The sequence below is a fragment of the Cynocephalus volans genome, chromosome 1, assembly GCF_027409185.1.
Source record: "Cynocephalus volans isolate mCynVol1 chromosome 1, mCynVol1.pri, whole genome shotgun sequence".
Classification (NCBI taxonomy): domain Eukaryota; kingdom Metazoa; phylum Chordata; class Mammalia; order Dermoptera; family Cynocephalidae; genus Cynocephalus; species Cynocephalus volans.
In genome coordinates this window covers 285,908,889-285,923,645 of record NC_084460.1, presented here as the reverse complement: position 1 = coordinate 285,923,645, position 14,757 = coordinate 285,908,889, and the positions used below count along the sequence as shown (strand labels likewise).

Below are 14,757 nucleotides of genomic sequence, written 5' to 3'. Positions count from 1 at the left end.
TTAACAAAATGAAAAAATGATAGGGTGTTGCATTGCGCAAAATAGCAGGAAACACTGTGATAGAGAAAAAGTATGTGTATGTATGTATTCAGGTAGGTAGATGGCTAGATAGATCTTAAGGAAGGAAACAACTTCTTTAATCTATTGGAGTGGCCTTAAGAGTCGGTTCTTGAGAGAATAATTGGGGGTAATTCATTTCTTTTTAAGTAGATGTGTTCAAGCAAATGAGTTTATTGAATTTATCTATATTCAAAATGTTGTTTCCCGCTTGATATACTCACATTTAGTATTTGCTTTTCTTTCAAGGTGTAGGACTGGGACAATAATTGTTTAAAAAAAGGGGGGGGGCAGGGATTGGAAGGAAAGTCCCTTAAAGTAACTTCTGTAACTGAAGCTCCCATTTTATGTTACTTTTTTATTTTAAAAGAATCAAAAATTTATTTTTAACATTGTAAGTGCAATTCAAAGAACTTTTTCTGAATGATTTGAAAGTAAATTGCCAACCTGATGTCTCATTACCCCTGAATACTTTAGTGTGTATTTTATTTTCTACAAACAAGGACATTAATATAATCATGATGATAATCATCAAATTCAGGAGATTAACATTGATGTTAATGTTAACCACCATTTAATCCTTAGACCCTATGCAAGTTTCATCAGTTGTCTATTACAGCAAAGAATCACTCGTTCCCTTTAGCTGTCATGTCTCATTAGTCTCCTTCCTGAGACTTGTAGAATAATCGTCCCTTGACTTTCATGACCTTGACGCTTTCGAAGATGACAGCCCACTTATTTTCTAGTGTATTCCTCACGTTTGGTTTGTGTTATGTTTCTTCATTACTGGATTCAGGTTAGGCATGTTTTGAGGCATGTCCCAAAAGTAATGCTAACTTCTCATTGCATCCTACCAAACGGCACACAATTTTCATTTACTCTATAACTGATAATCTTCACTTTAGTCATTTGATTAAGGTGGTGTCTACCAAGCTTCTTTACTGTAAAGTTATTTTTTTCCATTATAATTAATAAATCTTTCATGGGTAAGAACTTTGAAATTATGTAAATATACTGTTCCTAGTCAGTCTTCCTATTTATTTATTTATGTCAGTATGAACTCATTACTCAATGTATTTTAATCCATTACAATCCCAGTTCATATCTGTACCTCTTTTCTCCAACAGTGGGAAACCTGGCTTCCATTATTTATTTCTTTGATGACCAATGCCCCTGTCTGTAACTAAACTCTCCTCTTTGTCGCCATCTTCTCCCCTGCATGTTTGCCCTACTCATCACTCTGAGATTCTGACTGCCCCTGCAGGGATGTCCCTGCTCACTTTTGGATGGCTCCCATCCCCCTTGAGCTCTGACACCCCATGTCGGCTTTCTCTCCCCAATCTGGGGGTGGAGATTTCTGTCTTAGCCTCTTTGGGGCTGAATTGTTCTCGAAGAGAAGGAGAAAAAGACTTTTTATTTCAAGTCTTAAAAAGCCTTTGTCAGTAGAGAGGGTATTGTTAAAATGAAAAAGAGAAAATAATTGCATATAGTGGGACTTCTTTAGAAGGAGATGGTAATGTAGGAAATACATTTCTAGGCTCATCTTACACAGTTTCTAACTCAGAACTGGAATCAGCCATATCTCCAAGTGGCCCTGGTTCCTTTTAGTGAGAAATCAAATTTAGGTCACAATCTGAGTGTTAAAGTTGCTCATGGCTACTGAATGAGTCATGGTTTCTAGGACTTTTTAGTATGCAAAGCTGCAGGAAACTTTTTTTTTTTTTTTTTAAAGAAAAAACATTGAGTTCATGTGGACATTTCCAATTCATATTCAGGATTTGAGGATTTTTATGTGAGATATTTCACTTAATATTTATAGCTCTTTTTCTTTACTTTGAAAATCTTGGTTCCTCATGAATTTACATTATTACTTATTTGCTTGCTCTGTTTATCTATCTGTCATAATTTTAAAATAAATACACCAATATATCAGTAACAATATAATTACCGAAAACAGTTTATGATTTATCTTCAGTTCTTACGGCCTACAAAATAAAGTATATTTAGAGAATTCTGGCTTCCACTTCTGTTCCATCCTCCACACCATTTCCTCCCTGCTTCTGTAGATTATAAATTTTATTAGTTTTCAGTTTATCCTTCTGTAGTTTGTTTTATAAATATAAGCTTGTGTGTGGGGGGGGTGTGTGTGTGTGGTGTGTTTACCTTCTCCTCCATGTTCTCAACTGAAGGAGTGGTACTTTACATGTCATCCTGTCTCTTGCTGCTTTTGCCTGAGGGTCTACACTGGAGATCATTCTATGACAGCACATAGAGATCTTCCTCCTTTCTTTTGACATCTGCGGAATACTCCATTGTATAGAGTTCCATAGTTAATTCGACTTATTTCCTATTTATGAACATTAGGTTGTTTACAATCTTTTGCTGTTACAAATAGTGCTACAATCAATAGCCTTGTGCATATGTTATTTGGTGTTTTTGCCAGTGTAACTTTGGGACAGATTCCTACAAGTATGGGAATATTGAGACAAAGGATAAATTCATATTTTCACTAGATAACAGCTAACACTCTTCCATAGGACTTCTGGTAACATTGTACAGAACCATCTTTTGAACCATCTTTTACTTTGTGATATTTTTTGCCATGCAGATTTTAAAGAAATGTATGTAGTCAAATTTATTCATCTTTTTTCTTGTTGCTTCTGGATTTTGAGTTATAGTTAGGAAAGTTTCTCCCACTCAGATTAGGGAGTAATCCCCCATGCTTCCTTCAGTGCTTTAATGTTTCACTTACTTTTTTTACATTTAAATCTCTTACCTGTTTGTCATTTATCCTGAGTACAGTATGAGAAATAGATTCAATTTCACCTTTTTCCATGTGCTTTGTATATTTTTGATACACATTACTTTCCAATTATTGCTGTGAGTTTTTTTATTGGTACTGTTTAACTTCCTGAATTCACCTTGTTTTATGGTAAATGCTTTTTGAAATCAATGAAGGAATAGAAGAGATCTAAAATCTTATGATCTTTGATATATTTAAAATATTAAATAATTTTTAAAAGTCCTTCTTCAGTCAAATTGAACAGGTCCAGGAGGAAATTTGGGTATATTTGAAACTAGGTGAGAATTGGAATAAAAAACTGGTTCACATCAGGGTGACATTCACATATCTATAGAGTTATAAAGATACAGTGTGCTATAGACTCCTTTTATCAAGAAAAGAAGGCCTCAATTGTTTGACTTTTATCTTGAGAAATATTTCAAGAAACTTGCAAGCACACATCAGAGTTAGCATCATAGTCTCCTTAATCAGCCTAGTCCCTCTTGGTCCATTAACAATCCTTCTTTCCAACCAGTGAAATAAATTTATTTTGTCTGTAAATAAATTGAGATAATTTGAAGTTGAGGTGAGATCTTAGTTTTGAAAATTATATACTAAATCTATGATTTTCAGGTTTTAAATAATTATGTATATGTGTAGTATGTATAAGATTTGGAGAGATTCTGAAAGGAAACATTATGCCCTAACTAGGGAGCTTGTAAAATATTTAGCTGATGCCGTATTGGATTTTTTTTATAACAGTTTGGAGAATACATTATATTATCAGAGTGGAGGACTCTGCATGGTTCTTATGATCTGATTTACACTGGTACTGGAGAAAATGTTGGTGCCTACCATCTTTTCAGAGCACTTTGCTCTCAGTAATCAGGTTTCCTGTACAAGGGCTTTGTTAAGAGTGATGTATTTGGGGGCAACATTTTTTTTTTTTTCTTCTAATTTTGCTTCTGTGATTTATCTCCTCAGAATAATGAAGTCGTTTTACTGGATGCCAATATCCTTTTCTCAGTCTCTGTTTTGTTCCCTCTTTGCTTAATTGAACCAAAGGTATAGTTCAGTTTAGTAACTCCCACTGCTCAGAAACTAATAACTTATCATCTGTTACAATTTATCTAGGAAATTAGAATGTTGCTAAAAAATCACTTTTCCATAAACATTTTCCCATTATTTACTTTTTAACGAGCAAGATTCTAGAAACCTCTAATGATTAATGCTTACTCTAATTTTTAAAAATATTATATTTATCCATAATCTGCTTTGTTTAAAATTTAGAAATATATATTTTACTGTGGACTTTTGGTGCAGTGGGGATGTAGAAACTTAACTGAACATTCATTAGATATCTGTCTTCTCTAGGGTTTATTTCATCTGCTAGCACATTTCTTCCCCTCTCAGAGCCCACATTATGCTTTGTTTGGAAAGACTCCTTTCTCTTTATGTTACATCATTCCAGAAATTCAACAGATTGACATTCACTTAAAGTATTCCCAATAATTTTATATAAATGATTGGCCTGCTATAACTTCATTGAGGTCCCAGTTGTGGTTTTGATTTTGATAAGTTAGTTTGTTTTCCACTAGTATTGAATAGCTCTGGCCTAATCTTGACCTGCTTGGGTAGTGAATGCTGTCTTTCACTTGTACAACTTGGGCAAACTATCACCCCTCCTGGAGATTCTTCGGAGCCGGCTCACTTGGGTTATGAGTCAGGAGCGGGCTCTCCCCGCTGAGGATTGTTTTAGGCCAAATGTGAGGTTGCAGCTTGTCTTCAGAAACCCAGCTCGTCCCATCTTGCAGGTGTTTTGTGTCTTAGTTGTACTTTCTTCTGCTCCTCCCTCTCCAGGACTCAGGGCCTTTTTTCTCCTTCAGAGTTACTAATACTTTGGCACTCACCAGGAAGAGAAAGATTTTTTATCTGTATTGTACAAGATGAAGTCAGTATAATCTTATATTAAGTTCTTGGTTCATTGCTATTACCACTGCTGGAAGTCTGTTGTTTAACAGTTTAATATGTAATGAACTATATGATGATTCGTTGTTTTTTACTTGTGTAGTACTACTTTTGGAAAAGGGAAATAATTCAAGAAAGAGCAAAAAGTAATATAAAATATTTAAAGAATAATTTGGCAAACTGTGATATATAAATATAGTGGAATGTAATAAAAATGTCTTTAGACATTTTTAGATATGTGAATATAAACTAAGTTGATGATCCCAAGGTGGTATAGACACTAGTTATAACAATAGGAAAGAATACAGTGTTTGTTAAATCCTATGACACATGATAGTCAACTGTGGCATAGTAAAAATAGCACTGATGTCACTTTAACCCACATGATTAAGGACTTAATCCCTTTGTGCCAGTTTCTTCATCTGTAAAATGGGAATGATAATATCTGTCCTGTCTTCACCATAGGGTTGTTGGGAGAAGCAGATGCAAGAATTTGTGCAAGTATTTTGGAATGGGCAAATCACTCCCCAGAGGAAAGTCAGAGTAGATATTAGGTCTGCCCTCAGAAAAGCAGCATTGTATAAAAGAGTCGCAGACCAGGATTTAGGATTCAAGAAGACCTCAGTTCTAATCTCAACTCTGCCGTTACCTGGCTATATGGTTTCTTAACCTTTTTGGTATCCATTTCTCATATGTCAAATAAGGGAATGAACAGGATTGCCTCCAAGGTCATTTCCAGTTTTAAGACTGTGCAGGAGTTTAAATTCAGAAGCAGACTGTGCCACAGATTCCAACATTTCAGCTCTTTTTCTTTGCCTTTTTTACCTTTTAGGTAGTGTCACTGTAGTACTTATTTATCTCCTCAAATAATCCTAGTCTTGTTTCAGATCTGGAGTTTATTCTTTAAAGATGCCTATGTTATTTGGGATTTTTAAAAAATACATTTCTGGTTTCCCTGAAAGGCTCCAGGTTTTTTCAGTATTATGTTGTGTTAGCAATATTGCAGAGCCTGCTTGGGTGCCAAGTAAGGTTAGAGGTGACGAACTGTCAGTCAGTCTTTTTACTTTCCTCTTAAGTTTTGTTTATTTGTTTAATTTTAAACCAGAAGAAGTTTGCAAACATGAAATGGACAGCTTGACCAAAAGTTTAAAAACATTATGCTATAAGTCCTGTGTGTCTGTGGGCCATACACAAAGAAGGGTCATTCCAGTGTCCCTTCTTCCCCTTTAGCTTGCTCTAGCCTACACTGCTGCTTGCCTTGGGCAAGCCTCCTAATCTCCTTGTGCTTCGCTTTTTCCCATCTGTAACTTGCCTGTCCCACAAGGGGGTTGGCCTGGGCACTGCTGGGACCCATTCACTGTGTTTACTGGGGATGGAAGGAAATGAGCAGAAAGCTGGGCAGGCACTGTGTTTTTTCACTTTTATTGTTCTTTTCTTTTTATTCTACATGCCCTACTTTTCTACTGAAATCTAATTCTGAAACTAAAACACATCTGTCATAATTGCCTATTTTAAGTTATGTTTGTTTGAAGTTAGCCAAAGGTCTCAAGTTAGTAAGCTAACTAATTGTGAAATTATGGATATAATCACATATATTCAACATTTTCATTATTTCCTTAATTAGCCCTACCACATTCTTTCTATTATCATCCTTATTATTATTATTATTATTATTATTAACTATGATTGTAGAAGAAATAATGTTGTCCCTATTTAGTTTGAGAAATCATCCCCTTAAAGGTTTTTGTCAGGTGAAAGACTAGAAAGAACCATTTGCTTGCCCAGGAAGGCAGGGTGATACATAGCTTTTATTTTTGAAGTTGTTATTCTAAATATATCCTATGGGAGGGTATTGAAGAAATGTGAAAATTTGGGGGGAAATGACCTGAGTATTTGAGCGTCAGACAAATGTAGGATGATGGCATTATTTAGGAACAGGAGTTTTCAAAACTGACAGACAGCGAGAGTACTTTTTAACTTACAGTTAAAAATCCTTTTATTTTACACAAATTTGAGACTGATTAAAAATTGCAATTAAACAGGTCACTTGTAAGCTCTTCCAGCATTCTGACCTCCTTCAGTTTTTGAAATGAGCATGTATATATTTAGACTTTAGTAGATCTTATGTTTCCCTAGCATTTTCTATTTAATCATTTAGTATTTGCTTTACCAGTTAACTAAATTTTTCATAAGAAATGTTAGAAAGTCACAACCATGGAAATAAACGATAAATTTGCACAAATTAAGGCTGGGAAATTTTGGATTAATGATTCTTAATATATAGTCATAAGGATATTGTGGTGATTTATAAAAGATGGTTTATTTTTGAAGATATTTCTCCATTCGTTAGAAGACTAGGTAGTCTGGGCTTTGCTGATTTCTTTTGAAGAGTAAAGCCCACAGGATCCTGTTCTCATTTGTAATGCAGAGTTTGCCATGCCCTGTCTTGATAGAAGGTTGTAGCAACACGGGCTCCCTCTTCGAGTTCCATGCTGTGGGGTTAAGTAGGTCCCAGTTCTTCCCACACGTCCAGTTGCCTTCTCTCTGAGAGTTAATGATGTCTGCAGGTGTGTTGGGATTAGCACTGTAAAGTTGTGTAAGGGGTTTTTCTTTCTTTTGATCTTCAGAAAGGGATGAAAGATGGCCATTAAACTCAAGGGATTAAGCTTTCTCTCTCTTTACAGACTTTAGGTGCCATAAACATTTCACTTCAAATGCAAGGTGAAGAATTGTATACATCTGGGGGAAAATGGGTGTTTTATATTACCAGATGGAAATTATCTCCACTTACAAATTAAATGTTTTTTGCAGAGACATTTTCTCTCAAGTGTACTCGGCTCTGAAAAAGCATTTTTGTGTTTATATCTTGGTAGTGATATTTTTCCTCTTCATATTCCAAAGCTGTTTCCTTTCCTTTTATAAGTTAATGTTTTACGTACATTATACCGTTTTCCCCCTTGGGTTCTCTGTCATTTGTGCAAATGCATTGGTGCCCTCAAAAAACTGCTAGTTCTAGTACTTTGAAGACAACTACCCTCAAGAATAATAGTAAGCTCACGTGTATGGTATAAGTGTATGTTCAGTTTAAGGTCTTATACTCTGTCTTCTCTCTTCTTTTAAGTCAATATTATTTAGAAATGGAAGGTGATACTGATGTGCTGGCAGCAGAGTTAGACAATTACTGTTACTACATTCTCAGAAAAACTGGTAGGAAACCAGGAGAAAGGCATATATAGGAAATTATGGTGTCAGCCCCATTCTAGTCTTCACCCTGTCACCCACACTGTCAATTTCACTCCAAAATGGAACACTGGGAATTTTTTTTTTTGTCCTTTGTGGAGTTGGGAAGGGTTTGGGTATGTGGCAGCCCTAGAGTCTGCCTGCTAAATGATTAGTCCTCCCTTCTCCCCTTAGTACATAATTAGTCATTTAGAACACATTTAAAATACATTCAGTTGGCCCAGTGGCTTACAGTATTTATATAATTCTGCATTTTGTATTTTGTCCCTGAATTTGGGAGTTCATGTATGGTGAAAGCTCACAGTGACAATTTTTGCTGTTTACTATGCATTTGTTATATATGGACATCCCTTTTCCAGTGTTGCCTGTCCCCCTTGTTTTTTCTTTTTATCTTTTTATTGTAGAAAATTTGGGTGATAAAGTACCAGATTGCAAACAGTTTCAATATATGGGTTTAAACCTCAAAACAAGCATTAGGAATGTGAAGAAAGGGAAAAGTGAAATTGTATGAGTAGATGATTTTTTTAGAGATGGGCTAAGTAAAATACCAAATGAATGAGTTGAATATGGCCAGTAGCAGGGGGTTTAAGATTAGGAATTAAGAGCTTCATGCTTGGTAACTGTCCGATGCTCTCAGATCAGGGGTCTGCTCAGTTACTGCCTTAGGCTTCTACTTCCGTTTCTTCATAAAATTATAGGAATGACTCTTTATAAAGCTTAGTCAAACTTTGGGGCTATAATATTACTCTAAAATAAAAAAAAGATGGGAGCAAAAAGAAACTGTGAAGGTGTTTGGCAATGAGCAAGAGAGGGAGCTCACAAATTCTTTGATGGTCAATTAGCCAGAAAATGTGCTAAAGACTGGGTGCTGTGCTGGATTAAGGGCCCAGGAATTACCCCCAAGGTCCTCAGAGTGGTCCTGCTATTTAAGCACAGAGAGACAATTACAGACCTCGAGATGCTACAAAGAAAGGCCTTAATTAAGGGACTTACTTACACCCCAGTAAGTTTTGGAAATTAAATTCTTATTTTTGCTTAACTGATGTTTCTTTTGTCTGGGCTTCGTCATGTATTTCAACAGAGAACACTACTTTCCCAATATCTTTTTTACAACGGAAGCTGTTTTACTGTGATGGATACCAGCAAAGCTGAGAGTTTAATCAGTGTAAGGAACTAGGTGGAAAAGTGGGCTGAGAGGCTCTTTGTTCCGGAGCATTTTAGGTTGAAAATTGTAATATTTATGCATCTTGATGCACCAGTAAATTAGGGAACTCTGTTTGGGCTTAAATACATGAATAAAAGAAAACTAATGTGCCTTGTAGAATTTGAATTTTAGAATTCCCATCCACAAGGCAATATGATTTTCCTTGAACTTTATGTCTCTAGACACAGCATGGTGCCCTTTCTCCAAAAGTATGTTTTTATTTGTTTGTTGATGCAGTATAAGTAGCCTTTAGCTACCATCCAGGTCTGATTTTTCACAAGCCTAGACCAATATTTAGTTCCATTCAGATTGACTTCTTTTATTTCTGGAAAGACTCCAATTTAAGATGCATTAGCTCTAGTTAGAGTGTTATGATCGCATTGATCTGCCTGAGTTTCAGAGCTAAACTACCCTCTTTCTGCCGAGAGTGGAGATGCTCTCACCTTTCAGCTCTCTGACCTAATCGCTGACTTAGTGGGGTGTGTCCCCTTCATTTTGTTAGTGAAGCAGTTACGTGATTCACTTCTGCCTGCATAGTTTGGTTTGTACCATAAAGGTTTTAAAAGCACTAAGTACTTAAATTTTAGTAATTTTAAGTTTTCTTTCAGTATTTCTAGTTTACATGTAATATCAGTCAAGTGGCACATGTTTTAGGTTCTCTCTGTACCCTTTGTTAACTTGAAGTCCCTGTTTGTGTGCCTCTCAATTTGTGTACATGGAGGACAAAACTTCAGCCTTTCTCTAACTGAACAGAAGCGTCAATTAGAAAATCATAAGAACTGTTTACATCAGAATCTGACCTTGTTAGAAATGAAAAATGGTAAGAAAAGTTAAAATTGTCATCACAGGTTAAAGTGTGAAGTTTTCAGCAAAGTGAAGTTTATGCAGAAATCCCATTATTTGGCTTAATTTTTACATGTGGGTGGGGAGGGGAGGATTAGTATTGGATGAAAGGGCAGCTCCACTGGGAGACAGTGAAGACCTCTGACCTAGGAACAGTTTGCAGTGCTGTAGTGACTCGGAGGGGTCCATGTGCTGGGTGAGGGCTTTTAGTATCTGTATCACTTAGAATACTCTTATACTCATCATCCAGAATACTATCTACTGCTAAATACTATTATTTAGAATACTCTCATATGTTTTAAATAAAGCATAATCTTTGCTTTTCTTTGGAAAGGGGGAAAGTTGTATTTAGTGATGTAAATGTTTTCATTTGACCAAGTATCTAGCTTATTAATGAGCTAAGGTAAAAGTTTGACCCAAACTTCTGGAGAGAGGTAGAGCTGGCAACTGCAGAAGAATATAACTAAATTTTGCTAAAATGTGCTGATTCAAAAAAATCATTTTATGAAGTAAAAATTCTAAGTTCTTATCTCTTAGGCTTTATTTTGCTAACATTGTCAGAGCTAGCACATCTGGCTTAGATTCTAAAATAGTTTGGTTTTATGCTTCAGTAAAAATGAATCCAATCAAATTGGAATTGAAGATAGATAAAAGGAAGGATTTTTGTTTTCTTTCTTTCTTTTTTTTTTTTTTTTGGCAGCTGGCTGGTACAGGGATTGAACCCTGGACCTTGCTGTTATCAGCACTATGCTCTAATCAGCTCGGCTAACCGGCCAGCCTCACTGTGGTAAGAGTGAGGATTTTTCAACATAGCGAGGTTATCAGGGAAGGCTTTGAACATTGCCTTTATGAGTGGCCTTTAAAAATAGGCTAGTGTCTTTAAGATAGTTTAGGTGTATTCAGATATAGTTTTGTATAAAGGGGTGCCAGGTGATGTAATAAATAATTCTCAGCAATCCTTACAGTTCTATGATTCTTGATTATTTGTCATTTAAAGATTTCTTTTCTTTTTAAAATTTTTTTGGGAGGTGTGGGAGGTAGTTTTGTCTTTTTTTTTTTTAATTTGGTGGCTGGCTGGTACAGGGGTCAAACCCTGTACCTTGGAGTTATCAGCACCACACTCTAACCAACCAGCTAGTTTTGTCTTTTAAGTTGTTTTTATTTTGACAGAGTTAAAATATGCCATCTTTATCACATTTAGTGATATTCTTACTAAGGGCTCTCCATATCAGTCCAGTTTGGTTTCAGCATTATTTTATTTAATTTCCTCCTCACTCCTCTCACCAAATGTGGCTTAGTGACACAGAGCCAAATACTTAAATGTAATTCAATGAAATTCTTGCTTTAATAGACAATAAAGCAGAATTATTTGGTTTGGAGAGATGTGAAAAATAGGCCACCTTATATTTCCACCAGGTTGCTTTAGTATTATTTAAGAATGACAATTAAAAATGATTTTCATGTCTTTCCCGAGAAATATAAACAAACATCCTTTTGTGCTGATTGGGAAATACATGTAATTGTCCTATGTCTCTATGGTTCTAGCTTGACAGTAGCAGGTTCCCTCCCCTCTAGCTCACTTCTGCATTTCTTAATTATGCTGACCTTGGAGCCCTTACTCTTTCATAAATAATACACTCACTCTGAAGTGGCAGGGTGGAGGCTTGCAGCCCAGCTCTGCTGGGTATTTATAGTTCATGCCAGTAAATGTTTTGGTTGAATCAGTCAGGAGCTGTGGGCCTGATCCCTTTTCAAGTTGGTGGTGAGAGAAATGAGTCAGCATTTTTTTTTAAACTTCGGTAGAGTACAGAGCATTGACAAACTCCTGTGACACCAGTAATTTAGTGATTATGGAGTGGGCCTACATGTTTGTTTGCTTTTAGCTCTTTAACCCTCAAGAATTGTTACTGGTTTGGTAAGCTGTATCCGTGCATTGGCACCTGGATGAAGAGAGAACTTTCTGCCTGTCTTGCAATAAATCAGGGATCAACCCAGACTTATTTTGTGCTGGCCTTTGCTGTGGTTTTGTAGTAGATGCTACAAAACTGCTTAGAAAGCTCTCTTCAGAGAGGAACAGGGGTCGCCTTCTGATAACAAGGCCTGTAATGAGATGTGCGGTTCCCTGCAGCTTGCCATTGACATGGCAGCTTGGGTTTCTCTGTGAAATAAGGTGGAAAAGAGTGACATTGTGAAGAGTAATGAATTCGGGGTAGACTTCTTACGAGCAAGTATCACCATGGAAAAACCTGTTTCACAAAGGTTCTTCCCATGCAAGTTCATCAGTTTTACATTTCATTCTTTTCCTTTGTCCTTCTGAGGACCAGTTCCAAGTGTGGGAAGAGTTCTCCTAAGACCTCTCCTTCTGTGCTTCGTCAGCCTCCTTCATTTCATCCTCCCTGCGTGGAGCCTGGGGATCAATAATATGGGACCCTTGTTGTCATATATGCCCCTAATTTTTTCCTGGCAAGAGTTTCTTGGTGTAATAGCAAATACTTCTTTTTAATACTAGAAAATGTGAGGAAACACTCTCTTCATAGCCAGTGGTTTAAAGTAGAATAGTTATTTTTAAAGTAGATTACTGGCTTTTACTATTATGTCTATAGACATTTTTGCCAGAAGAAACACTGATTTTTCTCTCTCTATTTTTCAGGCCCTGCTTTCTTCCCTGGGCGATGTGCTGAGATATTTGCCAAGGGTCAGAGCATCGGGAAGCTCGGGGTCCTTCATCCTGATGTTATCACCAAATTTGAGTTGACCATGCCCTGCTCCTCCCTCGAAATCAATGTTGAGCCCTTTTTGTGAAGATGGGTCTCTGTTGTGTGATTATCTTCCTGAGCATCCCTTTCTCCTTCCCTGGTGTCCTTTAATCCTCCTCTGTAGGGAACATCCATTTGTGCTTTAATGTTTAATAAAGTAGAATTCACTGTCTGTCTCTGTGGGTAGACATTACCCTTTCCCTGATTAGGCCTGCTTGTGCAATATATGAATGTGGTGTCTGTGTATGAAGCTGCATTGTTGTGTAAAAACCCTGTGGAGTGCCAGAGAAATGCACTAGCAGTGTGCAGGAGCAGTTCTAAAAGCTCCTCAGACATCAGAGCATCTTATTTCCTTACTGATGTTTTCCTTTTTGATGAAACAAGATAATTGATTAGCATGCCTTTTGCCCAAGTGTGAGATAACTAAGGGTTTTAGCTTCTCTACATTTGACATGTATTCATCATTGGAAAACAATAAAATAACAGTATTTTAAGAAAATTTCTAAGAATCAGTTATGGTCTAGCAGTTATGGCTTTTGAAGTCATTTTAAAGTAAAAGAAGAACCTGTATCACAAGTATTCAAAATATTTGAAGGTGCACAGGTATTTTTACTCTATCTCTGATACTCCTAGATAGAGTACGTGCAACAGATCTGTTCTGCTAGAAGAGTTACAATGGCCAATGTTGATATCAGTGCAATATGGACATTAGGAAACAATGAAAAACTTATTTTTGCCCTAGGCCATACATATTACTGTAATTGGTCTGTTATAAAATCATGGTTTTTAAATACTTAGTTGAGCTTTTAGTTTCTGTCTTACTTTATAGGGAGGTATTAAATTTCTGCTTCTGGGAAGCTAAGTTTCTCCCAGCCATCCTGTCTTACAATCTAATTTTTTTTTATACTTCAATCTAGAACTTATCTTCTGAAATAGGTGCCATTTCTTGAAAGAAGCTCGGTCTAATGTATGAGAGAACTTCCCAGTTACTGCTGAGATAAGAAATAGCTAACAAAGATAGTGAGACAAGAATTATGTTCATGGATCTTTTGCTGAGCCAACTACTAAGAAAAAACCCAACCATATTACAGCCTTGAATCAGGACAGCAGTGTTTCACTTAGAAAGATTTGTGAACATACACATTTCCATCTCATTTTTCCCAGCTCTGTTGTAAGCAGATCCTTACAATATTTTAAAAATGAAGTGAGATATGCCCTTAAGAAGTAATGCATATCAAAGGGCTTATATCCAACATACATAAAGATTCCTTAAAATTTAATAAGAAAACAACATATTTTTTTTTTAAATGGACAAAAAAGTTGAACAAACATTTCCCAAAAGAAGATATATGAATGGCCAATAGGCACATGAAGAGATGCTCAATATCATTGGTCATCAGAAAGATGCAAATAAAATCCACAATATTAGAAACACTGGTCAAATTGAATATTGGTGAGACTGGAGCAAGTGGAACCTTCGTGCATTGCTATTCAGAATGTAAAATGATACAGCCACTATGGAAGACAGTTTGGCAGCTTCTTAAAATATGAAACATATACCTTCCATCTAGCTATTGTACTTCTAGGTTTACCCATATGGCCATACAAAAGTTTTTATGCAAGTGTTCATGGTGTTATTTATTGTAGCTACAAGTTGCAGTATATCCATTCTCTGGAATACATCTCAGCAATAAGTAGGAATGAACTACTGATACTCAAAACAACGTAAATGATTTTCAAAATATTAAATTATAGTGAAAGAAGCCAGATACAAAAGACTACATGTGATTCCATTTACATAACATTCTAGAAAAGTCAAAAAGCAGATTGGCTGACGGGAGCTTGGGTAAAAGAATTGACTGCAAAGGGTTAAGATGAAATTTTTGTGGGCGATGGAAATTTTCCAT

At 36.2% G+C, this 14,757-nt stretch overlaps 1 protein-coding gene across 3 annotated transcripts in view; it reads left to right on the top strand.

The window, feature by feature from the left end:
* The window catches only part of FARSB (phenylalanyl-tRNA synthetase subunit beta), a 96,532-nt gene extending 83,173 nt beyond the window's left edge, over window positions 1–13,359 (top strand). For all 3 annotated transcript variants that reach the window (XM_063088087.1, XM_063088070.1, XM_063088095.1), the window contains exon 17: window positions 12,745–13,359. In XM_063088087.1, the coding sequence (XP_062944157.1) occupies window positions 12,745–12,896 (152 nt within the window). In that variant the 3' untranslated portion in view covers window positions 12,897–13,359. The remainder of the gene's footprint in view (window positions 1–12,744) is intronic.
* The last annotated feature ends 1,398 nt before the right edge of the window (window positions 13,360–14,757 follow it).